Raw genomic sequence first — 27949 nt, forward strand, 5'->3', positions numbered from 1 at the left:
TCAATTTTGATACTATCATAAATGAAGCATCACATATATGTCCCATAAACTGACATTTTTAAGGAAAGATTCATGAAAAAGAACTATATTGATAGTTTTTAAATGCGTCAGTAGAAATTCACTGCAATTAATTCTTAACTCATTGCAAACTAATTCTTATTTATTGTGTTATGAGCAAAAAAGGATTGTGACTCACAGGAAGAGACAGAAATGTTAAAAAGTGAACACAGAGTTGAGTTTCTTAGTGCAGTCTGATGCCATCAACATTCTTAGCCAAGCACAGAGAGATCCATGCTTATTTAATGTTTCAAAATCCACCTTTTTAGTATCTTCCTCTTATCACACAATTGTTCCATCTCTTTAACACATATTTTATTCACATTATTTTAACAATTTTTTATGTTAATCATTAATATATTGACTTCTATTTTACCAAGAGCTGCTGAAAGTATTAATACAACAGAGACTCCCTAACTCCATTGGTTACTAGGAAAGCATTCATAAACCTCTCATATCTGCCCAAATATCCTACTTCAGCAACAGACCAAAATAGAGTGTGTTAAAAACATGGTTGATCAAAAAACTCTGAGAAGTAAGCCCAGCATAAGTGCCTACTGACTATTTTCCTAGCCAGGCAAATAAGCATTTTTAAAGTAAAATTAAGAGACTGAAGTGGTTTTCAGCATCTAAAGACTGAAAGTTTCATCACCATATATTTGTGTGTTTTATAAGACTCTCATTCACTCTGAGAAAAAAGTCTTCTGGCTTGTTTGGAGGTTATTAGCCCATCTCCACAGTTATTTACCAGAATTTTGCTAATTCAGCTGGAAATTCATTTAGCTACACTGAAAAGAAAACACATTTCTGTTGATACTACTTCAAGTGGTCCATTTAGCTGATATTCTATCTAACTCCTCTACCAAAAGCTGTCTGCTGCTTTAAGGAGAAGAGTCCTTGCAGAACATGAGTAAAAAATCTTCAACCATGGAGTCATACAGCAGTCCAACACTTTCTGAGATAGATCTCTTGGGCTTGCTGGGAAGAAACTCTTCTGAAGTAGCCATCACACACAGATTCAAAATGGACCAAAGCTAATGTAGGATTTAATGGGGTTCACAATGTCTGGAATGATCCAGGACTTGTAAAATGAAAAAATACATGGGAGAAGCAGGAAAAACCATTGAAAATATATATATTTAGAAGTATTCATATTTGCACTAAAAATTCTCTTTCTCTGTTTCTTAAATTTTTGGGACAATAAATACACGTGAAAAGGCATTACTGAGAAAATGTTTGCTGAACTATTTCAGAAAGAAAAGTCAACTTTTGCTTTTGGTGAGCTGTTTTACCAATCCTGCTCCTCCAGCTAACAAAATCATTTATTTCAACTGAAGGTTCTTCTTAAAACTTCTATTTAGTTTTAGTTAGCATATCCAAATGCGCTGTGTAATTACAATTTGGGATGCTACTTTTTGCTCTATGATATTTGTAAAGATAAGTAACATTGTATATTTAACTAGAATTTTTCTGATGTAGAAAACATGCTTCAAACTATTGTAATGAATAGATTGTTTTGTTAAGTGAGTGAAATTAGTGATACACCGTCAGATGCAACACTGGAACATGATGAATAATGGATGTTTTAGAAGTGCCAAGTTCATTCTAATGACATATAAGTAGAAAGACATTTTAAAGCAGTTCAATCATCAGAGAATTGCTGCTCATTAACATGTTCACAGGATTATCATGCATTAAGTGAATAGTCCTAAGTAGTTCATCAAATAATTTATGTTTCAATGTTGTTACAAGCTATTTCTACATGACCAGATGTAGCCCTTCATGAGACAATAGAGAAAAACATAATTTAATCAAAGGTTCTGAGATCAAGCTGGAATGAATATATTTTGCCTAATTCACCACCAGCATAAATGTAGGTCAGTTCATAGAAGCCAATGAAGCTTTATCTCCTCATACCACCCATAAATTGGTTCTGTGAGTTGAAAACTGAGCACAGCTTGAAGTTCTTAACTTAACAGGAGGAATATCTTCAGCCAACACTGGCTGCTGATCAGTCAGCACCCAGCCTGCTCTGCAGCAACAGCGGGCTGGTAGCTCTTCCCTAGTCCCTGGCAGGGGCAGACACCCCAGAGTCCCTTTCTTCTTTTCTTCTTTAGAAAAGTAAAGATGCTGGTAGGAACTGGATTCCTTCTTCCCAAAACAGATCTTTCTCCATTTCTATCAAGCATCCCTTGTCAGTGTAAGGTAGCGAGCCTACTGATGGTCAGCTTCATTATAGCCTCCAAATCAACTGGCTCATTCTGGGGAGGATAACCTGTGCCTCCTGCCTCTGTGACAAGTGACAGCAAGAGATCTGAGATGTGCCCTCCTCTTTAGCAATCAGTCTCTTGCAAGCTAAGAGAATTCTGTCAAACTGTCTCAGAAAACCTGTTTGCTACTTTATCTGCAGTGGTGGAAACCACAGATCCATGAAAACAAAGTATTTCTTCCAAAGCATTAGAAATTTTGGGAAGTGCTAGAAGCTGAATATTAGAAAAAGATACTATACCAAAAAAAAAGAAGGAAATTCTAGGATTTGTTGTGTTGATTATCTCCTAGTAATTTATTTAGGTATCATATATGTGAGCATATATATCAGTACTTTTTAGTGTTGAAGACACTTGATTGAATAATTACACATGGGTTGGTTTTTTGTGTTTTTTTTCATTAAAACAATACTGTAGTAGGGCTGCAAAAAACAATCATTATTTTTTAACAAGTCCTTACAAAAATAATTAAGAAACATCCAGATGGTTGTCTATTTGGAAGACAATTTGGGAATCACATAAATAAGCTGAATAGTGAAGAGACAACATATCTGAGCTGTATTTCTGGTGACATACAGATGATTCAAGGTGAGATTAAATGATGTAGAGAAAGAGTTTGAATTGTCTTCATCATCATCACCTATAGTTAACTGGAGTCTTTTGGTCAGACTGAAGTATAAAGTTCTATAACATCACTGACTGCAGCAACAGCAAAAGCAATGGTTTTAGATAACCTAAGGGAACAATAAAATACAGTGATGGAACATGAAATTCATTTAACTGAAGCCAGATTTATTGGTGAGGGAGCTGAGGGTTGACCATTGCTCCCAGAAATACAGGTGGATGTTTTTTCTTGCTGCATTAAGACTTTACCAGATGTATTCTAGTGTATCAAAACTTTGTTTTCCTTGTCCCACTTACCAAGAAAGCCAGATATTCATTTTAAATTATCTACTTGAAGAAATTTATCATATATCTCTTTATAGGCTTCCTCAGAGAAAAGAGAGAGAAAAATGAATGAATATGATATAAGGCAAGCAGAGAGGAAGCCTCCAAGAGAAAGAAGCAGCTGACAGAATGATAGTAAGTATCAAATTGCTGCCACAGACAATGGAGTCTGCAGAATGTGTACCAATCAGGATATGCTTTGAGAAGAACTGGGACAGAAAAACGTCACACTGTGGAAACTGGAATCATTTAGAGAGCATTGTATACTACAAGGTTAAATTGTATATCTACATGGTATAATTGTATAACTACAAGGTTAAAAAAAAAGATTACGCAAAAAAAAAAATCACTTAAATGTTAGGTTCCAAGATACATGTTATCAAAACCATACTTAAGCTCTTTCATTCTTTTGTACAGCAGAACCTTGATAATCCATGGTAAAACAACATATCCTCACTGCTAACTACTCCATTTTTGCCGTTTACCACAACACATGCCATTTACACTATCAGATGGAAAATAACAATCACTTAATTTACTCGCACACACATCATGCAGTTTTAAGCATTTATTTCACTTGCTATTTTGATATTACCTTAATTCATCATTTCACTCCTAAGACTTCGGAGAACTCACAAAGAATAGTACAACATTTTGTAATAACTACACGAGAGAGTACAAAGTAAAAAGAAAGATTATGATTAGCATGTGCTTAAGTCTAGTGTCTGCAAGACACTAGATAATAAGCTGTAGATTTTCTGAGCAGCATAAAAGTTGCAACAGAGCCAGAATAGAGTATCATCATACTGTGTTACCGCCATTACGATCAGCTCACCCAAAATAGATCAAGCTGCTTATGGGAATCATCCTGTTCCACATATATTGAAGTCCTTCCCCTGTTTTGCCTTGTTGCTGCTGCCTTATTTTCCATAGGTTGCAACATTTAGTACAGGCCTCAGAGCCTTTCTTTAGAAAGCCTCCCCCTTAGTTTTCAGTTCCTTCTTTCTTTTGTCCTTTCCTTAGAAATTACTCAGCCATGTCCCATGCAACAGAAGACACAGTCATAGTGATGCAACCACATGTGGGGACATGTAGCTCTACAGTACCTGCGGTACTTGGGTACACCTCATGTGCTGTTCACGCGGACAGGTCACTGTGCCCTAACTGCACAACCCCCTTCACCACTTCCCAGTGCAAGTTACAAGAATACATAGCTAAGGAAATTCATTCATTCATTCATGGCCAGTCTTCACGAACAAAGATTTGGGAAAGGTCTTTTACCCTTCAAGCCTGCGCAGTGGATTTTTTAGGTGAGACACAGTGTGCGCTGAACTGAGCCCACCCTTTAATCCTAAGGTTCATCTGCGAGCTTGGACAGTGGCAGTGAGGTCCTCAGGACGTAGGTTTGTTTAGAGTGACCTTCTCTTAGATGGATGGCCTTACAGGGCTGACGAGCTCCATCTGCCCGGAGGAGTTCCCTGACCGGGAATCGAACCCAGGCCACAGCGGTGAGAGCGCCGCATCCTAACCACTAGACCACCAGGGGTCCTCAGCTAAGGAAATACAACCCTAGGAAATATAGGAAATACAACTGTTACTGCTGTGTTGAAGCTGCTGGATAATAACAACTGATAGCTTGCAAAGCCTTCTCCAGAAAGTGTCACTGATGTAACTTTGCTTACAAACTCTTGTTTATTTTTTTTGTTTTCTATCACTTTCCCCAGATATTGGCTGCTGGTTATGTCCCATGAGGTGGCTGAGACAACCTAACACTCCTACCACCTTTTCCTTCCTCTCATCTAGGTTGTTTTTCTGCTGGCTTGGTGAGCTAAGTCAGCTCAGCAAGGGATCAGGACAGTGATAGATTCAGTGCAAGGATGGAAGCAGGACCAAGTGCCCAAGGCCACAGACAGCAGAAGGCAGCAAATTGCTGGATGAGCTCAGTTGTCCCGAGGTATGTACCCCTAAGCACTTTACTTTTCTGCAAGCTACCTCTGAGTTCAAACAGCAAAAGAGTTGAGCCTCTCATAGGATGCTTCCCTCCAGATATCCCAGCATCCAGCTCCAAACAAAGCACCCCATATAATGCAGATGCTCCTGTATGCTTACATGTGGCACGCGCTGCTCAACTACTTGCATCCTACATCTCCACAGTATTTGAAAAAAGTCATAGTGGAAGCTTAGAGAGGATTAAGCCTAATGCAGCCAGCTAAAAACAGGTATCAGAGAACTTAACAGACTTCAAGGTGCATGCAAGGATTGCCTAGAGAGGTTGATACGAGCTGCAGAACTCTGCGGCACCCCCATGGTACTGAGCAAGGAGATGGTCTCCAAAGGACATAGTAAAGTAGTCACAGGAGCAGAGAAAACAAACAGAAGAGTATAGGTATGTTAGATACAGACAACATTAGGAAAACCCCATAAATAATTTTACAGTGCAGAAATGATTGCCAAGAATGCTCCTGTCCCAAACTAGGATGCAAATTTTAAAAATCCCAAAGGCTCATGCAAAAAGAAATTTTAAAAATTGGGTAAAGAAACAATTTTTTGCTAATCATATAAAAATATCTACACTTTTCAATCTTTATTATAATTTATGTGGCTCTTCAAAATTAAACATATTTCAACATAAGGCTGAATTCTTTGTTTTAAAAATGTCAAGCTATAACCTTAAAAATCTCAAACTGAAATAAATAGGGTTATTTTGGCAATGAGATATTAATCACAAGTGATCCATTCCTACAAAATGTTTGGCATTAAACTGCTACCTTCAGATGAACAACATTGAAAATTTCCCTGTCATGTCTAAAGTTAAATTGCTCTGCACTAACTTTTCAAATAAGCTAGAAAATTGAAAAACACACTCTGAACTGATTATAACTTTTATCTATTACACAGTTTTGTTTTTTTCTAATCAAAAAGAGTAGCACAGCAGAGTCACATTTACTGAGAATAGTTCAGACTGTGTAAGCACACAAAAAATACTAACCTGAAGACTGCAGATGCTGAGACCTGATACAGAACAGTGCTGTTTTTAGAACAGTAGAAAACATCATGGTAAGGCATCTTGGCATTTTTTCTTGTAAAAGTAACTTTCTCTTCATTGCTTTTATTTCCTTTTTTTCCTTCTTTTCCTTGTCCTTTACTCGTCAGTGAGCTTGCTTTCATGGATGTCTAAGCTACCAGAATGGTTGTTCTCAGTTGTGCTGTCAGAAGCAGCAGTTTGTCTGCATACTATCCATTACAGGAGTCAGTAATACTTAGTAAATTGGAATATCAAACCCAGATATAATTAGGTTGTTGAAATAACAACCTGAAAGTATGGCCTAATTCACACAGACTGTTAATAAATATCTGCCATGCTCACTGACCTCATTAGAATTGAAGCTCTGAACTACTTGGAGTCAGAGGCAAATTCAGAGCATAACAAGCTTAGGAAGTTTCCATAACCTAAATTCTAAAGATATATGATACGCGCCATGCAATATTCAAATACTTAAAAAATGATGGAGAGAAGGTCAACAAAATTACTAATCTCTAACTAACATTAATTATTCATGATGCAAAAAATCAAAATGTCTCTCCTCTCAAGATTACTTAGACATACTACAATGTATAAAATAAATATTTTAAACTTCATTAGTGTCATGATTAGATGAAGATTGTTTTAAGTATCATTATTTTAGAACACTATTTTATCAGCCAGCAATAACTGAGACTAACTATATGTATCCACCATACAAGCTGAAGTAGATCATTATGGGAAATGCAGAATCATGCAATTATAACTCTTAAAAGCAATTTCAACATAAGAAATTTAAATCTGATTTTGAATGAAATTACCACAGAAGATCTCACATAGCTGTTTAGCATACATCAAAGAAAGCTAAGAAATTCTGAAAGGAACAACAAAAAGAATTTCTAATGTGCTCATGACATATAGAATTCTGTGTTTTGTTTGAGGTTCCCTTTTAGGCAGGGACTATTTCATATGTCAGTCCAAAGTCCCTGATTTGTATGAACAGGCAATATCACTAATAATAGTCCATCATAAATCCAATAGCAGATGGAGTGGGAATTTTAGAAGTACTAGCTAGGATAGTGAAAGAACAGTTGGCAAACTGTCTCTCTAGTACCTCATGGTCTATGTATCTGGTCATTCAGACCTTCTCCTTAATTCTTCACGTTTTGAGGAATGGTGGGTCAATTCCTTTATATTCTTTTTCAGGGCAAGCTATTTCCCAAGGTTCATTTTGGCCTCTCTGAGGGTTCTAAGTCTCTGTACTGCAAAAAGCCAGTCTCTCATGGACAATTTCTTCCTTTAAACAAAAGTAGTATGGCTTTCATTTTCCTTCAGAGGCACTGCACAAAAGCGATATATTCAGAGAAAGCCAGGCTAGCACAGTCTCCAGGAGCCTTGTCTGAGAGCAGTTATTAAATGTTACAGTCTAGAGAAAAATGAAATGAACCCAGGATGTCCTGTTTTCTACAGTCAACATTAAAAGAAAGAGGACAGTAAGCAGAACATCCACTCTCTTCATTAAAAGACAATAACACAGGGAATATTTTTGCCAGGAAGTGGTTGTGGATACTCCTTAGAGCATCATTTTTACTGAGGAATAGGGATTGGAGGATATTGAGTCACATCTCAAAAGCTTTTATGATCGTTAACACATTACTGTCATAGTAAAGCATCACAGAGTTGTAAAGTATTAAATACATGTAATCTAGTGCTCTGCCAACAGGAGAGGAAAAGAGGCCAAATCTCAAATGACCCACGGAGTCTCTGTCTGTGTCTGACTGTGGAGCAGTGAGGTGGTGAGTGGCTGTCTCACAGCCTGCAAAGAGCAAAAGCCAGTCCTGTTCTGGCAGAGCAGACAGTTTTGATGATCAGAAAATGCCATCAGCTTCCCCAGCCTGCCTTTGCAATGGCCATTTAGGACTGTAAGACCATAAACACTCAGAAGAACTGATTTGATAAATGTAATTCCATAGCAGACCCTTCAAACAAAAGCTTTTTCACATGAAAGCTAAAGGTGTTTGTTATAAAATAGGGTGTTAAATGATCTCCCTGGAAATACAGTAAGTAAAATATTTTAAGTGTTATCAGCCTTTAAAAATATAGGAAAAGGCTGTTTGTAGTGTTTATTCATACTCACACGTTTTTGTGGTTTTTGCTAAAAAAATTGTAAAATGGAAATGAACACAATACAAAATTACAATTTAGAATGAATGATAATAGTTATTATCTTCATCCAACTTCTATGAACAGTTGTTTTGGGAATTTTAAAAACTGTATGAATTCTATATCTAACATTTAGGACTCTATGGGCAGTTACAACAATCTACTTTACTTACAATTTATTTCACTTAAAATACAAACCATTTATCCCCCCTTCCAGATCCCACTGACAATTTCTTACTACAGCACTGTAAAAACTACTTCAACTATTTGGCTTCTAACCCTAAAAGTGGAGTCCTATCTATTCCCAGTTTTGAATCCTAAAATGTCATTTTAGGGTTATTATGAAGAACACAGAACATTTTAGACCAGTCAAATGTAGTGCAACTAACAAAATATTCCGTTTCGAATATTCAACCACAAATCTTTTCTAGATGTTCAATTCACTCATTTTCCTCACAAACAGATTTAATACATTAAATACTCTATCGCAACTTGAGGAGAAAAGAATTAATAACAGGGACTATATAGACTACACTGTGTCTTAGGAATTGTTCTAACCATTCAAATATAAAAGGACTACCCCCATTCATTTTAGTCAGACACCACTATGAATATTACTTTGGAATTAGTCATCAATGGTAGCTGTACAGATCAAAGAGTTTAGCCTATGCATCTATTAACAGCTGGTATACCACAACACTCATATGTATCCTCATTTACCCCTCTGGTATTGTACCTGGGACATAACCAAATTGCAGGGCATCTTGCTCTGAATATGAATTGCAGTCAGGATTTGGTGTCACTGACAAACAAACCTTACCACCAGCCGACTTTTTTGTCTGACATTCAATCTAAGCTGCAGCACATCTCAGCTGAGAAAACAGTACAATATGCCTTTTCTTTCCTCCCGCACCAGACCACATTATTTTATTTATGAAGGCACACAATGTCTTAAAGCCAGCCTGAGGCATCCTCAGTCCTAGTGGGCCATGGTGTACCACAGGAAGCTCCAATTCCTACTTAAATTGTGAATAGGCAGGGTTTTGCTCTAGGCTTCCTCACAAAAGGAAAGAGTAAAATAAAGGTCATGTTTACATGTTACATTACCCACACGCCTTCAATTATAACTTGAATTCTCTTACATTTACTGAACATCTACTGTAGCTCTTGTGCCTTAGAGAGAGAAGCCTGTAAGTTCTTCTCACAGGAGCTGTGCTTTGATTTCTGTGCATTTATTTGCATAGTGTGAATAACCAGTCTGAACAATGGTGGAAAGATAGCATGGACCAGGATCATGTATGTCACTGCACATAATTTTACTAATTATATTTACTGTCTGCTGGATATAAAATCCTCTGAAGTGTATCAAAAGCTGCTCTAGGGGACTACACTGAACAACTGACACAACTGCTTGCCAAGGGAACCATTAACACTTCCAGCTGTGGAGTCACTTGGAAATTTCCTTTCCACTTTCTGCTCACCAACTGTTTAATGAAAAAGAGATCATCAAACTCAGACAGCCAGCAGATCAAACAGAAGGATCCCTGGAACTGCTGCTACTCTACAGAAATTGAAAACAGGATCTCTTCCAGATTCTCCTCCACCTGGATGGGCAGGTATTGCCTTTTGATGATGCCAGATGTCAAGGATGTGGGAGAGAAGCAAGGGAATCAAAGATAGGCATAAGGAATTGTGGTAGTTTGGTCTAGGCCTTCCTTGGTGACTAGTTTGTAACCAAGGAAGGGCCCAGATTTACCCAGTATTCCCTACGATTTTTACGTAAGCTGGGCTATAAGAAGAAAAGAGGAAAGGTCTTCGTTCTCTTTCCTCCCGGTGGCTTTGGAGGTGCAGGTCCCCTGCTGTTGAGTCTGTCGTGCTGGGGAGCGAGGCCTGGTGGGGCCTTGTAGACCTTGGGAGACTGAGGTTGCCGGCGATCGTTCCAGCGAGACTTTCTGTTGTCCCAAGGAGAGTAGTAAGATAGTTTTTTTGCCAATTCTTTTAGCTGCTAGATCTCGGGCTACTGATTGGTATATATATATATTTTATTTTGGCTTTGTTCCTTTTCTCTTCCCCCTTCCCTTTCCCTTGTGAAATTGTATATATATTTCAATTGTATATAACTGTAACATAAGTGTAAATATATTTATATATATATTGCTTTAGCTGTCTCTCTCTCATTTCAGTTTTCTTGGTTGTTTTTTTCTTTCCCTCTTCTCCCTGAGGTTTGGGGGTGGGGGGACGGGGGACTTCTTGTGGTAAGGTTTGGAGACTTGGCAGAGAGCCAGCTTCAAACCATATCAGGAATATAAGCAAAAATATTTTGGAAGTGAAAAGTAAAGCTCTCCTTGGAACGTTAACTCATCCTCAGTGAACATACAGTGAATGAAAATGTGCTGTCAGACTAATCACAATTTATTTCTTAATGTATTACAACTAGTGTGGAATATTTAGTTTTACTCCCAGAACCCTAAATTAAACCTTAATCAAAATTTAACTAAGCTTGGAGTACAACATGAAGTTTCAAGTTTTATGTTAAAAAAAGGCTTCACAGATATTTTGTACCTCTGTGGTAGAAGAGAGTGAAATTTAATCTTCTCGACTAATTTCTCTCATATTCTGCATTAACAAAGTACTCAGCAGAAGACACTAAAAGTCCAGTAGTCCAGACTAGGACGGAAAATTGTTAATGTTCAAGACAGTGCATAAATGTAGTCCCATTGCCTTTCTGAATTCCTATACTTACATGGCTTAAAAAGCTGAAATGGATTACTCAGAGACAAAATCACATATTAAGCATCAAGAAATCCTCTTACCATATAATCTTCTATAGAAATCAGCACAAGTGTAAGGAACACATTCAACTTGTTTCTAACTGAAATCTAAACTCTCACAACTAAGCTTACCTTTATTTTTCCTTCTTACCTCAAATCTACAGCTGAAAAAGTTTCATCTTTTTAAAACAAGGAAGCCTCCCACTGTTTTCAAAAACTCCTCCAACTGCAATGTCATTATTTTTAATCAGGAGAAAAAATTCCCTTTGAACATTAGGAATCACTGTAAAACAGGAGGCAGAAGCTGCAACAGCAGAACACAACTCCTTCAAAATGAAAGATGCAATTTTCAGAAGGGAGAGAACTCTGTCTTACTGCGTGAAAAAGCATGTCCTTTTCAGGTACAATGTAGTTACAGCAAACCTTTACAAAGGAAACTATATAAGTTCAGCAAAAATCTATTTGAGAATGGAAGATCAAGAGACACCAGTTCTGGAATATAAACTCTCTAAGAAAGAAAATTCTTCATGTTAAATAATTTGTGGCATCAGAGAGGTTACAAACATAGGCATGCACTTCAGCCTGTATAACCAACATTTAGCTAAGTTCAAAAATATCACAGAAGTTTGTGGTGAGGTATTTATTATTTGACTGCAAGCATTTGTAGAACATTATACGCTTAAAAACAAAAAAAAAAATCACCTAATTACCAAGATGGAAATGCACTTTTTTACTATGCTGCTGTTGAGTGGAAGAAGACTATTTTTTTCCCACACATTAGTTTTCAGGTGGGCAAACCTGCTGAGGGCTGGTATGTAGAAGAATAAAAACCAAAGTACTACCTAGTCTGAAATACAAAAAATTCAGAAACAGATGTGAGAGCCTGGTGGCTAAGAGAAGTGTAGATGTGACCCTCACCATGAGGTATCTAGAGAAGACAGAGAGCTGTTTTGATGTTTTCAGCTTTCTGTGCCAGGGCAGCCTGCTGACACACTTGAAAGAGGACAAGAAACCCACAAAAGCCTATAGTTCTTCCCATGAACTGAACAATTCTTCTCCCTCCGAATGCCATGTTTGATTTCCGAACTTGAGGGAACAACATAACAGGAACAGAATTCAGCTCCCTAGCAGAACAGAACCATTTTTCCTTGCCTGCCAGAGAAGGAAATATAACTGCTGTGTCATTCTGCTTGACCTAGCATTTCTAAGTATTCCTGCCAGCTGCACCTAGAGATGGAAGACAGATTTCTCTATTCCAATATAAAGAGCATTCAGGTATTATTCCTTCTTTTTCCCTTTGACTTGTCTTTTACTAATGGTTATTTGTCCTGACTTCAAAACCTGAGGGATTTTCTTCATGGAAAGGACAGAGCAAGGAAGGAAAGCAAATCTGGTTTCCTTTCCTGTTCTTCTTCCATCTGTTTGCACAGGAGAAGATTATTAGCACTATCCCAATGCAAGGAGACTCCTTGGCCCACATACTAGGGAACATCTCTACAGTTCCAGCATGCAAAAAGAAGAGGTTTTTTCTTCATTTCATCTCACTAGTTTGTCTTCTGACTAGACTAACCAGGAGCAGAAGCAGCAGCAAAGTTCCTTGTTCTAGGATTTTCTGTGATACGCATGCGTAGGTGTCAAAGCCTCAGGCAAATCCTACAAAGAACCATGTTACAAAAAGAGTCGATATTGGTGCGTGCTAGGGGGAAAGAAGGAGACATCCCTGAAATTAATGCTTTAAAATGACGATGTTGGGCTGAAGAATAAAAGTCCTTTCCACAAGCTGGTACCCAGTGTAAGGCTGCTGACAGTGATACACATTAATACACAAAGTCTATGTTTGCTTTTTGCAGGGCTGTGTCCACACTGCAGTTCAAAGAGCAGTTCTTCTAATGGCCTACAACACGCTCCTGCCTCGGTGAGGAAAGGAGAAAGATAACCCCCAGAGTTTGGAGGAAGGGAGGGGAGTAGGCTCAGCTGCTCTGGAGCCTTTCTTCTTCAGAAGGCTCATATCACACAAGAAGGACATGCCACTAGGGAGAGAGATGAAAGGACTTACTGTTTCTTATTGATTAAACTTCCACTCCGAGTTATATAAAGACTTCAAAACTTAAAGGAAGATACTAGACCATTGTGTTTTCTGCAGTCTTCATAGACTTTGGAGTCAAATTGCCAGCAATGCCCATTTGTCATGTTTATTCCTCAGAGGTTGTTTACACCAATCTTTTCTGGATTTCTTTTTTGTTACGTAGTATCAATGAAGTATCTAACACAAATTTTCAGTTTTCTCATAGTGATCTGCAGGTTGCTTTTAAGGTTGATAACCAAAATTAAGAGACTAGGAATATATAAGTGGAATTTCATGGTTTCTTGACATTTGTGTATTTGGATTGTCACTATGAATAAAAGAAGGTCACTTCCCATGCAAAGGTAAAGTGAGAGACCTGAGTGTTAGCAGCAGACCCTTTTCATTAAAATAAAGGAAGGAAGGCCTTAAACCTCAGATCAAGGCATCTTTATGCTAATTCTCACTACTCGTCTGGTGGCAGCAAGCAAACTCAAACTGAAGAACTTAGGCTGAAGGAGACAAGCATAAATAGCATACATGCAGCCAATCAGGAACACACTGGCTCCAACCAAATACAAGAAATTTCACCATTCGTATTTAAAATGCAACAAAAGGCACTTGAAAATTCTGTCCTAATATCCACTAAGGTTTCCTACATAACATGTGCTTTTGAGAGTACAGTAAACCTGATTTCTGTCTCCTACAGACCAATTTCTATATAGCTTTTAAGATAATATGATGATGACTTAGAAAATAACCAAGAAATCATGTGGTTTTTTCCCATCAGAGTAACAACATACCCATAACTGAAAATGAACTGATACCTTTATTTTTCTCCATCTACAGACTACACACAATGTAAAATGAGAATAAAGGGACACTTTATTACACTGAATAATTCTGAACATATGGTAAGGAAAAAATTTACATATCATATCTATATGCTGATGCACACCATTTAAACTAGAAATTAAGAGGAAATAAAAGACAAAAAAGGGAAAGGTCAAATGCAAAAGGGGAGAAAATCAGCCTTGCAAGTTTCAATTAGAAAGAAAAAAAGGGTGTATCAGGGACAAAAAGAAGTTAAATTCAGCTATTGCAGAATGTTCACTAAGATCATTTCAGACTGAAAGGAGAACTTGGTAATATTAAATAAAATCCTTGTTATTTAAGTCCAAGAAAAACATGAGAAAGCTAAACAGAAAGTCTCACAGAGATATAATACATTAAAATATAATTAAAATAAAAACTGAGAGAATGAAAAATACTAGAAAGTTAAATGAAAACATTATGCAGTTGAAACAGGATTGAAGGACAGCAGCATAAAAGGACTTTGATGACTAAAGCAAAAGGAGGAGAGCTAAGGAAAACACTTTCACTGAAATATAATGAAATAGAATTGTTGCATAATGAGAGAGAGAGAGAGGGAGGGGAAGAAAGGCGGGGAGGAATTAATAAATAACAGTGAAATGAGAATAACAGTGATACTCTTTAGTGCAGATGGGTCTCCTCATTCCAACAGACTAAGAGGAATTCTTCATCTCAAAATGTGTCAAAGATCGATGCAAAAGTGAATGATAAAAATGGTAGATCTGGTAGCAGTGCCAGGGCTCCTCTGCTACCATCTGGTCAGTTATCAGGACTCTCTGTTCCAGCAGTAGACAAACGTGTACACTTCCCCGCCACCATGGCAAAGCCTGGAATTTGTTTGAATAGTAGCTGAGTGATCCCCACAGACACGAGGTCAACTCCCTTAAGGACAAATTTCTGCACTCCCGAAGACTTAAATTGCTTGAAAAAGAAACAGAATTTCTTCTGGCTACAGTATTTTATTTCTTTGCTTACTACAAACAATGGGTCTGAAGAAAAATACTAATCAAGCCTAAAGGTTTTACTTGCAGCCTTCACTTTATCTTGCCATCCTTTGTCTACATATGCACACATATGGCAACTGAGGAAGTAAGCTTGGTTTCTGTCACTGCCACTACATCATATACCACAAATTCATTTCCTTATCTTACATTCTCCCACATATTAACATTCTAGTTTTAAAAAGTCCTTTTCCCTCCTCAATCTCCACAGACGGAACTACTGTGAAGAATATTTTTAGAAAGTGTTCCAAATTAACAAACCTTTACAAAAAAGTCTCCAATATTACAAACTTGTGCTACTTTCAAGCACTTTTAGTCTTGACTTTGGAGGAACTAAACAAAACAGTCTTAACCTATGAGGGTGTGAGCTAAAAGCTATTTTCACTTTCTGAAGTAAGTTTCTAGCAAAAGAGAGTAGATTAATATGATATGGAGACCTTAAAAAAGAAGAAATCTTTATAAAAATACATGCTTTAGTACGACTTCTGAGAAACACTGCAGAGACCATAAATACAAGAAGTTCAATCAGGTGATAACTCTGTTCCTTTCTGTCATCAGACACAAAAAAACTCCATAACTATATGTAAATGGGAGTTACATGTAAAACAAATTCATCTTCTTCCTGAATAGATGGTTGCAATACAAATACAAATGTCCAAAGTGCAAGACTAGAAGAGGTGTTGAGCCATATGAACCAAATCATTCTCTCCTGGGGGCTGAATGTGAATGAGTAAGATGGAACATTACTGGTAGGGAAGGAAGGGGAGCAAGAGAGTGAGTGTGAAGAGAACTGGGAGAAAACCAGTGTATAAGACTGCATGAAAAATCAGGACTTTATAAAGAAACTAAAAAAAAACACCTCAAAACACCACAGTTGAGACATTTGCCAGACACAATGCTGTCTAGAAAGACCTGAATTGAAAGCAAAGGAACTTTGCTGTTCTTTTGTAGTGTTCTGTGAAAAAAATCTGTCTGGCCTGTCTTTATAAAGAAAAATAAATCTGACATCCAGATATCTCAACTTCTCTTTCTGAAGAAAATAATCTGAAAAACCTTCCCAAAAGTGAATAGTTCTGTGTCTGAGAAATTGTGACATGAGGGTTAAAAGCAGAACTTAATGAGAGAAATCATTATCTTCTGTTCCTCTCTAGCAAAGCTGAAAACAACTACTCACTACAGATGAGAATTTTGAAAAAAATATGGCACTCCAGTGTTTCTGCAAAGTCCTACAGAATGGCTTGCAGGTAAAAAGGTAATCTTTGCCTGCAGTAACTAATTACAAAGGATTTAGGTAGACTGAGAAACTCTAGAGCAACACCTTCTGCCCACTAGGGCAAAAAAACTCAGTGATACCATGAAGTAATACAGTCAGGCTCAACCTTGAAAAACACTCACAGGAAGAAGCTGTAAAAAAGACACACAAAGTTGAAAAGTAATTTTTAAAATAATATTAAAATGAAAGTTCATGACCTGAATCAGGCTTGCTGGAAAGTGTTAACTATTGTTTCCTAATCAGTTTAACCTGTAATACTCTAAAAGGGAGAACAGGGACTTTTCCGGACTTACATCATGCAAAAATCTACTGATTTTGTGGAGAAAGCTCCCTGGGAGGCACACTTGGCTCAGCTCAACATCGTGATCCAAAATAATGGTCAGGGAATCAAGGAGAAAGACGTAATTCCAATGACCAAGGTTAGTAGCCTCCCTGTGATATTGTTACCAAAATTCCCCAAAGACGAGAGAGAGTTATTTAGATCTGAATAAGCCTTTAACATCTGATATAAAGTCAGGGACCCAGCTAAGGGCTGGGAAGAGGTAGTTAAGGAACAATTCCATCAGCAGTGGCAGTGGAAGACCTGAATTGTGGATCAAATGTAGGTAAAGGTATCTAGAATAAACTAGCAATTGTACAACATGGAAATATCTGAAAGATGATGAGACACTCAGAGACTGTAAAATTGGTCACAGATCTCCAACCGTCGTTCATGTTGGCACGCCATCAGATTGAACAATTGTCATTGAGAAACCCTGCTAGATCTAAAAGTACAAACTCCATGAGAAACAGTCATGAAATTTCAGCAAAATGCATTTGATTCTCATTTACTGTGGTATGCCATATACTGTGGTATACTGTGGTATACTGTGTATACCGTGGTATACAGAGACACTGTATAAAGGTCATGGGCAAACTCGTCCTGTAGCTGTGTGCTAAATGACATTTTGGATGGGATACTGCCATGAAAAAGGTTGGTATTTTCAACCAAAGATGCTATTTTCTGCTGTTTATTTCTTATTGCATTCACAGAAATGGCATTTCCTTTTAAATCATTAGGATTATGTCAAATTACTTAGCTTTGGCATTTATTTCTCCCCGGCAATGGGAACTGTCTACAAGTGTTTGAACCCTGGCTAGCCAGCTGGGTCAAAACGGAAACAATCTCTTGCTAAAATATGGTGATCTTGGCAAGGATATATTCAACACATCACCACAACAACAGATTTAAGTAGAGCCACAAAAAACAAGCTTACTAATGCCAAAACAAGTGGGAAAATAAAGCCCATTTCCCATTCTCAATATGGCAAGTAATAAAAAATACATGGTAAAAATCAAATCAAGCTGACCAAGCAATGTTAAAATGGCTTGGAGTAGTGACAAAAAAAGATCAGAACAGCTACAGACAGGCAATATGCACTGGACTGTGAAGCCCACTATGCATCATTACAGGAAGAGACATAAAAAACAGCATAATGTGGATAATTGCTATCATCTATTAAAAGAGCTGGGAATATAGTTAAAATATCAAATAAAGATGGTCAGACATGATACAAGGCAATACATTTCTGCCACAGATGTGTGTTTCTTTCTTTGTTCAGAGTCAGTTCTTTAGTCTGAACACCTTCCTCCTCGCCCATTCTTAATCAGGTCTGCTTGTATGTATTTACATGGCACCCAACATAATGCAGACTCCATGAACACTAGCCACTACAATAATATATTACTCCAGTGAGTGGAAGAACATAAACAGCTGCACTCTACAATTAAGATGCCTTAAAATTTTCTAAAAGCATGGGTAAAGATGCCAGGCAACTAAATGGTAGCAATATCTTCTTTCTAACACCTTCTTAAAAAAAATATTAGTAACCCTTTGGATAACCTTCTCAATGGACTTTCTTTCACAACTGAGAAGTAGAAATCACTATTTTTAAAAATTATCTGTTTAGAATGCAATGTTTCCAAATAGTTACAATTCATCGTCTCTAGGATGACTAGACCCTTATTCATCATTTTCATAAATTTTCTTCTAATCTATGGCATCAACCAGATGCACAATGTGGTTTTGTACCTAACAATGCAGTTTGTCAAAGTATTCTAATACTAATCCATGTTAAACAATAACAGACTATATAAGCTTTGCAGCTGAATGTTAACCCTGATTCTCAGATCACTGAGATGAGCAGAAAACTTTCATGTGTGAGAAAGAGGACAGTTGATAAAATTTGTTGGGTTTGGCTTTTTTTTAGGAAGGAAACAGAGAGCCACAAGCACCTGCATATTTGTATATGGGAAGAAGTACTTTAGTCACTAAAATACTATGATACATTTGATTTGCCGACTGAAAAGTACATGGTAATTTTTTTTTCAGGTTAGAGGTATATTTCATTCAGTTACATTATGTCATTCAAGAGAAAAAAAAAAACAGATTCAGGTATGTTTTGCAAAAACAGAACACATCTTCTTTTAAGTACTGCAATTAGGAATTAACAGAGCTTCTGGACCAAAAGCATTACCAAAAAGGTGAAAGAGAATTCACAATAAAGTAATACAGCATGCAAGAAACTGTGCAGTTTTGAGACCTTGCTTTGCTTTTTTCATCAATCAGGCAATAGCTTACACAATTTCTATTTGCAACTTTGCAAGGTGATGGAGTTAATACAGGCCTGTGTGGTCTCAACACACTGCAATAGTGTCATTAGTAGAAAAGGTGGGAATAAGGGGTACCTCCTTCCTCAGATGGCCTTGTTATCTCACTGCAGTAAGAAAAGGTAGGGTTCGTGTCAGAGCCATCTGATTTATAATCTCCCAAACTGGTAGAACGTAAATACTGCTTACTGTAACGGCTTGCTCTTTCTACAAAGGTAGAAAGAAATAAATATCACAGTAAATAGATGACAGAAGCGCAAAGACAAGCAACAACATAAACCTCACCACTGCTAACACTGCTTTTCATACACTGATGCTATTAAAATCAAAGAAAAGTAAATTCTTCACAATTTTGTATCCATTTTGAGCACCACTAGTTCCAAAGTTTGCTTCAGAATCTAATACAACTAAGCTTGTTTTCTGCTTTAAAAGAATAGCGGAAATGGAAGGTACGATTGAGATACAAGAAAAGGGATGAAGATGAAGCATATAAAAATTTCCAGTGGAAAATCCAAATGTTGCTTTATTCCAGCATGCATACAAGTGCATGTGGAAATACCTCTGTATATTATTCAAAGGAATATTTAAAGTTCCGCTATCAGTAGCAAAGAAAACACATGTGCAAAATTAAACATTCAAAAGAAATACTTATAGGGTGGAAAAAAATCCATAAACTTGTAAAGGCAAAACACTGATACCTGTTATTATATTACTTTCTCTCCTTTTCCATCTATCCTTAAATTATGAATGCCTTGGAGTTGCAATAATAGCACAAAGCATAATATCATATTCCATATAGGCAAAACATGCATAAAAAACCAATTTCATAAATAGGCCACTTTCTATAACTGAAATTTTATAAGGTCCAACTATTTGAAAATTCTGCTTATAGTGAGGACAAAGTAGATCAATGCTTTTTAAGTGGCTACTTGTAAGTGGCATGAATAACTTGTTTAGGATAAGATTTATTTCACTATTTCTTATCTGCACATGTGATTACAGCTGAAGTTCCTATAAAACACTGCTTTTAAACTACTGCAGTTATAAATATATATGAAAGCATACTTATAAAACATATGGCTGGCACATTGACCTGAAAATTTACTGTATCACTTAGTTTCAAAAACATAAAGCACGTGGAAAATTCAGGATATAAGCAATACCAGAAAGCATATGCAGACTCCTAGACTGAATATTGTCCTCCAGAGGATCAATGTCGAAGATGGAGCCAGGATCTGTGCGCCAAACTTTAAGATCTTTTTCCAAAGCACAGAAATTATAAGACAGACAAACAACAAGCATGAAAGGAATGATCTTTAACAATCAGCAATCAATTTTCTTCATCTAGAAATTAACCAAAATATCTAGATATTCACATGAAAATATCAGAAAGCATTAATTTCCTGCTTAAAAGAACTTAGTGCATTTTAAGCTTTGACACTACTTTAAGAAGACTTTTGCTCCCAATTTATTTCCATTTTCTAAACATGACCATAGTATTTTCTTAAGTCTAACTAAATAGAAACAAGTTAAGTATCACATACCAGAGCTCTTTTCCAGTAGCAGAACCAAAAGAATCAGAGCTACAAGGATATTTTCACAGTTCACCAACAGCACCCTTACTCCATGGAGATGCAGCAGTAAATATCTCTAAAACTGCGAGTTGGCAGTTTACAGTTGACAGAGACACTACAGACCCTCCTTTGTATACAGGAGAGATCATGTCAGCCTAACAAGCAGAATCAGAGGCACAGTTCATCTTATCCAAAATAAATTTCTACTAATTGCTCAATTTATATAAATTCAAAAGTATCCATCTTTCTTAATTAATAGAAAAAATGGTCTAAGGTGAGAAATTCAGCTGTAGAAATCTACCTTGCAGACATCTACAGATGGGTAAAATGAAGCCCACTCTTGATCTTAACTAGTAATTTCCTGTCTTCCGAATATCTGTTTCCTGGGACAAAGACTTAGAGTTGATCCATTACCCCACTACTGAAAAGCATTTCTGGAATTCAATGTATGAGTTCAATGACGGTGGTACTCATAAGATCTTCAGGTTTGATTCATATATGCAAGTTATTAAGATCTCGCAAAATCACATCTCAACAGGGTATCGAAAGAAAAAAGAGGCCATAGGAAATAATTAATTTCATATTAGACTTAAAGTTAAAATCACAGCAGAAAAGCATCTAAATATAGATTTAACTACATTTTAATAAAGTTTTAACAAATAATTACAGCATTGTACAACCTAAGAGGAGGCTTATAATAAATGCAGAGGCAGGTACAGTGTAAATTCCTGATCTACTCACATCAATTTAATGTATATAATTCATATGGGCAGAAGTGGGTAGAAAGTCTCTACAGAGGGATCTGGACAGGCTGGATTGATGAGCCAAAGCCAGTGATAAGAGGTTCAACAAGGCCAAGTGCTGGGTCCTGCCCTTGAGTCACAGTATCTCCGTGCAGCGCTACAGGCTGGGGGAAGAGTGGCTGGAAAGCTGCCCAGTGGAAAAAGATCTGGGGGTGCTGGTCAACAGTGGCTGAACATGAGCCAGCAGTGCCCAGGTAGCCAAGAAGGCCAGCGGCATCTCTGTATCAAAAGTAGTGTGGCCAGCAGGACCAGGGCAGTGATTGTCCCTCTGTACTGGGCACTGATGAGGCCACACCTTGAGAACCATGTTCAGTTTTGGGCCCCTCACTACAAGAAGGACATGGAGGTGCAGAGAAGGGCTACAAAGTCAATGAAGGGTCTGGAGCACAATTCTGATGAGAAACAGCTGAGGAAGCTGGGGGTGTTCAACCTAGAGAAACGGAGGCTCAAGGGAGACCTTACCACTCTCTACAACTACCTGAAAGGAGACTGTAGCAAGGTGGGAGTAGGTCGCTTCTCCCATGTAACAAGTGACAGCATGAGAGAAAATGGCCTCAAGTTGTTCCACGGGAGATTTAGACTGGATATTAGAAAAAAATTCTTCACTGAAAGGGTTATCAAGCACAGGAAAAGGCTGCCCAGGGAAGCGGTTGAGTCACCATCCCTGGAGATATTTAAAAATGTGCTGACATGATGCTTGGGAACATGGTTTAGTTGTGGGCTTGGCAGTGCTGGGTTAATTGTTGGAACTGACGATCCTAAAGTTCTTTTCCAATCTAAATGATTCTATGATATCTGCTATTCTAAAATAAAATAATTATTTATCTCTTCACACCAGTTTCAAATAAAACCTTGATGTAAAACACAAAATCAGTCAAAGCACAAATCTAAAAGATCACACCTTTTTACTGGGGTTTTCTTCTTGGGCAGATCTGTCTGAAACATTTACTTAATGCATTTGAAGTAGGAAAAAAATTGTCATTCCAACTTTGTTCTTTTGCTGGTTTGAGTGGTAGCAAGATAAATAATGGGTTGATAGGTAAAGTAGAACTGTGAGGACCCCAAATATGTCATGTTTCAAATGATTAATAGCCTAGATGCAATGGAAAGAACAGACAGAGCTAATAAAATAAATCCCACAGTTTTAGAATACATTCAGTGTATGTACATTATATGTTATCTACTGCAACTCCCATAAGGTGAGGTGTAGTGCTAACTCCTTCCTGCCAAGATGAATTAAAGCCAACACAAAACCTTTTGATAAACTATGTGTTAGTCCTAATGGTGATAAATTACGCAACTACATAAAGCACTGACAGGTATGAGAGGGCTGGGGGAATTGGTGAATGCCCAACTTTTCCTGTTTGCATGCCTTAGTAAGTAAAAAATGTAATAAGTATGGCTTCATGGCAGCACCAGTGCAACAGCCATTGATTTGGATTGATTTGATCCATCTCTGTAACCTGAAATAACATACATAGAATCAGAATCTTGGCAATTTATAACACAAATCAATTTTAACTCCCTGGTTACTTTTGCCATTTTAAAATATCTTTATATTCATGTGAGAATTGTGGATCCTCTATAGTAACAGATCCAAAGCTCAGCTACATCAGTTTATCTTGATGGACTTAGAACAGCTTTAGCATGGTTAAAAACTAGTGCCTATTTGCCGATGCCAAGACATTAACTTCAGCAATCAGGCATTTGAAAAATTGTTACAGCTTCACCAATAATACATTAAAAATCAATCAGAGGTACTCTAGGTACAGAGGTACTAACTAACAGGATGAACAATTATCAGCCAGGAAGAAAACTCACAAGAGTCATCGTTGTGTTTTTCAGTTTGCAGGTTTTTTTGAGCTGCCAAGGACATTCCATAAACAAGGAGCTCACTGCTTCTTTTTAAACAAGTAGATATAATAATTGCAGTTCTCAGAAAAAGCATTAGCTGAAATATCACAGGTTTGTCACAGACTTTTTCCTTTAAATAATTGTACTATTTTTGCTGTTTGGCAGGCATGGGGGATTAAGAATTTCTGTGTGTTTTGATACTGGAGTATTTTAAGGTGATAAATAGTACTAGTATTTCAGTTACAGCTCAAGAATTTATCTCAGGGATGTTCTTAATCCCAATATACTTGTGTTAGCAAGCCTTCAACTGTTGAGCATTGGATTGCACACAATTCTTACACAGGGCTACAGCACACCCGTAATGCAGGATAGAGTAGGAGGTTTGAAGCGTGCACTAAACAGCATATTGCAAACTGCATATTACACTGCAGTTTTGCAGGAGATTTTCTCTCTTTGGCTGCACCACTTCTAGCTATGGGAGAGAGTATTTGGAGACTTTAAGGAAAAGACCAAAAAGCGTTTGCCAGGAATGATATAGCTAACCTTGCTTTAGGCAGGAGGATGGACTATATGACCCGCCAATTAGTCCATTTCACCTGCAGTTTCTCTGGGTTTTGCAAGGTAAAGTCAACTTTGCTGTTATTACTATGTATGAAGGAATTTAGAGTGTTATCTCAGCATGTGTTTTTGTACATAGATCCTCTGGGGTCTACGTGGTTGTAAAGCAAAGAAAAAGAGAAAAGAGACACACTAAAAGAAAAGAAAATGAGGAAAAGAAAGTCAGGTTGCCATTTCCTTTGCCATAGAAGGCCTGCTAACTTTTAATCCATTCCAAATATCCACTTTAATTTTTAAATAGAGTTCATATTCATCATGAATATCCCAAATAACATCTTAATGCAATATCTTGTCTTTACATACAAATCTAATCTGTATTCTACCCTTGAACACCTGATCATATCTTGCACCACCTTTTAAAACATCACTTCTGAACACTGCTTCTTGGCTTACCAGAGACCTAATGAGTTATTGATGAATTACACCCTGAGATATTTTTAAAGCTGTGTGAAATTCTAAAAGAAGAGGTAAATGGATACATACAGCTCTGCAGAAATTATTGACTGACAGAAGGGGAAATTTCAAACAGGCCTGCAACATTTAAACATTGAAATCTTGGAGAATCACTATTTTAATAATATTTCTTCTGTGCAAAATTAAGATTATTACATATATTTTTGCTTTCCTTATAGAGTCAAAATTCAAATTTAAAGTAATAGCAGACTATCCATATTAAAAAAAAATACAGAGCAAATGATAATGTATTTCCCATCCATTCCCATTATTACTTCACTAGAAGCTGACATGGAACCAGTAGTTCAACCACAAGTTTCATGCTGAGAAAAGAGTGAAAAAGAAATCTGGAGAACACAAGCAGAGGCTTTTATCTTCCCTCAGTGCTTTCAATAGCAACACTATTTAACAACTTACCAACAATTATTCCAGGTCTTCTATCCATTTCAACAATATGTGGATGCACACCTTTATATGCTGCATCACTCACAATTTGGGTGTTTTTCCGTACACGCTCTGTTATAGGATCATCTACCACTGGGGTGAAGCCTCTGCCCTTTGTCTTCTCAAAATCTTCATGGTATTTTACCTAGGAAAAAAGAAGAATTACATTTTTCCCTAAGCTGCAATTGACAGCAAATGGTTATTCTATGCAGGAATGTATATGTTTATGAGGCACTTCTATTCTTTAACTTTGCACCATAATAGAATTGGTACACACGAGACAGACTGGATGGCCAGCCAAGTCTTTTCTATCACCCTAACTTGATTTCCTGATATTTTATTATCAATGTTGCTTTTCTTTTCTATTGACACTAAATTAGGCATTAGCTCAAGCTGCAAAGCATCATCTTGCAGTCAGAAGGGACAAAAAACCCCTGCCCTCAGGAGGTCATCTGGTCCATTCCCTTCTTCTCTAAAATAAGATGGTTCTCTACTGATGGAGACAACTACATCTGTCAGTAAAAATGTTCCAGAAGTAGTAGTTCTAAAGAACTCAAACATTTTCATTCACTGAGAATTTTGACTACATGCACAGCTTCATAAGAAAGGTATTTCTTTTCTCTTTTGTTTTATCATATGCCAGCTGGCTTTAAACATAGGTTTTTAGAAAGAACAAGAGCCTGATTTTCAAAGAAAAAAAAATTAAAAACAACGACATTAGAGTAGAAAGCATTACAGCACCAAGTGTTGGAACAAAACCCCTGTATTAGTAAGAGTTATAAAGGTAGTATTGCTGATTATGCATACTTACTTTTTAAATAATCTTAATCATCAAAGATTTAAATTGATAAACATTCTCACACAAGCCAATGCACACAAAACAACTCATTCCAAGAACCAAAGTCACGCAGAAACCAGGAACGTGCACAGGCACAAGGTGAAGTGTGTCACCTGATCCAGTGAAATTGTTATGCTCAAATGAGGTGTGTACATTTTTAAGGAAAAAAGAAAAACAAAAGAACAGACATTTAACTGTTAGAAAACTGTTTATTAGTATTTTGAAAATGTTCATTACAGTCATATGCAGTTAGCAAACACTCCCTCTACAGGCATAGGAAGAAAATATTCCTTCCATACTTGAGAGAATTCCATTAGTTACCTATATTAATGGAAGGCAAAATCCAGTGGAAGTAAAGTGCCATTCCTTAGTATGCTCTAGTTATAGGAAGAAAGTACCCTACCATTGAGATGTTGTTTTGAGTTTCTTTGACATGTCTTAGCTCAGGTGTGTCTAGAAGCACACTACGTCTACCTTTCATCTGCCTCTGATCACTGCTGTACTTGACCTGCAAAACACGAACAACAGCACCCGTGAATTTTTTCTTTACAGTAGAAAGGATGGTGAGAATCACACCATGCAATAGTACCCTTTCCAAACTACAATGCTAACAGTTTCTCTCTTTACACTCATTTGCTAGTAGGTTATTTCACAAGGGGGATACAGATGAGCTAGTATATTTGTAAGGTCAAAAGGCACATTTATTCCATCAATCACTTACTCAAAACAAAGTATTTATCCAAAAGCTGAAATTTGTGACTGTTTAAATTACATAAACAAAATAATTAATTCATCAACTGAAAAATAAGACAAATAATAAGAAAACACCACTGTGACTTGGACATCTTTAAAACATATTTGTATGGCTGATGATAAGATACCTTCTTATTTCCCAGACAGACCCAGAGCCTGTCCTCAGTCTGCTTCCAGGATGGGATTACCTGAGAATCCATGCGAATTCAACTCTTACAAGTGGATTAATTCTTTGGAAGCCTTCTTGCTCCTGTTCAATAGCTAGTCTTTATTAGCGGCACAAAAGCAACATGTCTGGGAAAAATCTGAATGTACTGTTTCCAAAAAGAATATTCAGGCTCTGTGTTTTGTGCATCAGTAAGTACAGAACCTCCTGTGTTACATTTCTGCTGTTTGGCTTATTTTGTAGCTTTTTACAGACTAGTAGTTCTAAAATAGTAAAAGTATTTGGTCCTACTTATTGGTTCTGGATTGAGTACTCTTACAGTTTCTCCTAGCTTGTTGAATTCTTCTGCCAATGACCTCTCTTAGCTCCTACATCACATTGTAACCTGTGCATTGAGTGTTAGTAAATATTTTATATTTACCTGTGTATTCACACAGTGTTACTTCTCAAATGTGTTGTGCAAATCTATTTCAACACGCATTTGTGATGAGAGAAACCATGTATTGAAACTGTCTGACTCTCCTTAAGATTACATATTAGCAAAGAGAACATACCTATGAAAATATGACTCTTGTCTGTGTTTCACAGGTCAGTTTGAAGTAATGTACAGCGAAACAAAAATATATGGTACTTCATATTCCTCAAACACTTCTGAATTAAACAGTAAATTTTTTTAGAAAATATATTCAGCTACATATGCTTTTGAATATAAGGCATTTTCTGAACAGAATAATTACAGCCAACATAGCTTGGTTTTCATCATGCTTATTAACATAGAGGAGTATTTATCCCTGTAATGCTTGAGAAACAAACTGAGAGTCACTTGGCAAAAAGCATTTCATTTTCAAAAATTAAAAAATAATTTAAAGTCTAGAATTTTTGTGACGTTTTCCTCTTATTTTTAACTATGCACCTCAAAACTAATTGATTTTGGTAAATATTCATGAGCATTTTCAAAAAGTAGTTAAGATATGTGTAGTTACAATGTTAGATTCTGTTCCTTTGTCCTTAGACAAATCTTCTGACAAATCCAACGTACTTTCCTTTTCACTCCTACACTCAGTTCTAAAGTGTTCACTACTTTTAGTTCTCTTCTGCCACCTTGACACAGTGGTTCTGCATGAAACCTCTTCTGTTTACCATCTGCAACAGCTTTGTTACTGATGCTGTTTCAGTGTTGAGGACACAAACTGTAACAAAACTAGTCTGATCCTTTACTTCACTATGCTGTTTTGACTTCTTCACTGCTCCTTAACAGAATTGTCTCCTGCTTCTTACGCCACTGTAGTGACAAATTTTATTACCATAAAAGCCAAGAAATATATATTATTTTACTCTTTAGTATTTAGCAATGGGATAT

The 27949-nt window shown here is 36.9% G+C and overlaps 2 protein-coding genes across 8 annotated transcripts in view; both read right to left on the bottom strand.

Annotated features, from left to right (window-relative positions):
• The window catches only part of LOC108498458 (LIM zinc-binding domain-containing Nebulette), a 254776-nt gene that overhangs the window by 10577 nt on the left and 216250 nt on the right, over nucleotides 1–27949 (bottom strand). For all 3 annotated transcript variants that reach the window (XM_017817231.1, XM_017817233.1, XM_017817232.1), the window contains exon 5: nucleotides 24806–24977. In XM_017817231.1, coding sequence (XP_017672720.1) covers nucleotides 24806–24977 — 172 coding nt within the window. The remainder of the gene's footprint in view (nucleotides 1–24805; nucleotides 24978–27949) is intronic.
• LOC108498457 (nebulette-like) overlaps nucleotides 25002–27949 on the bottom strand; it is a 106435-nt gene continuing 103487 nt past the window's right edge. For all 5 annotated transcript variants that reach the window (XM_017817227.1, XM_017817226.1, XM_017817225.1 and 2 more), the window contains one exon: nucleotides 25002–26178. In XM_017817227.1, coding sequence (XP_017672716.1) covers nucleotides 26038–26178 — 141 coding nt within the window. In that variant the 3' untranslated portion in view covers nucleotides 25002–26037. The remainder of the gene's footprint in view (nucleotides 26179–27949) is intronic.

Source organism: Lepidothrix coronata, unplaced genomic scaffold, assembly GCF_001604755.1.
Source record: "Lepidothrix coronata isolate B3197 unplaced genomic scaffold, Lepidothrix_coronata-1.0 Scaffold59, whole genome shotgun sequence".
Taxonomy (NCBI): Eukaryota; Metazoa; Chordata; class Aves; order Passeriformes; family Pipridae; genus Lepidothrix; species Lepidothrix coronata.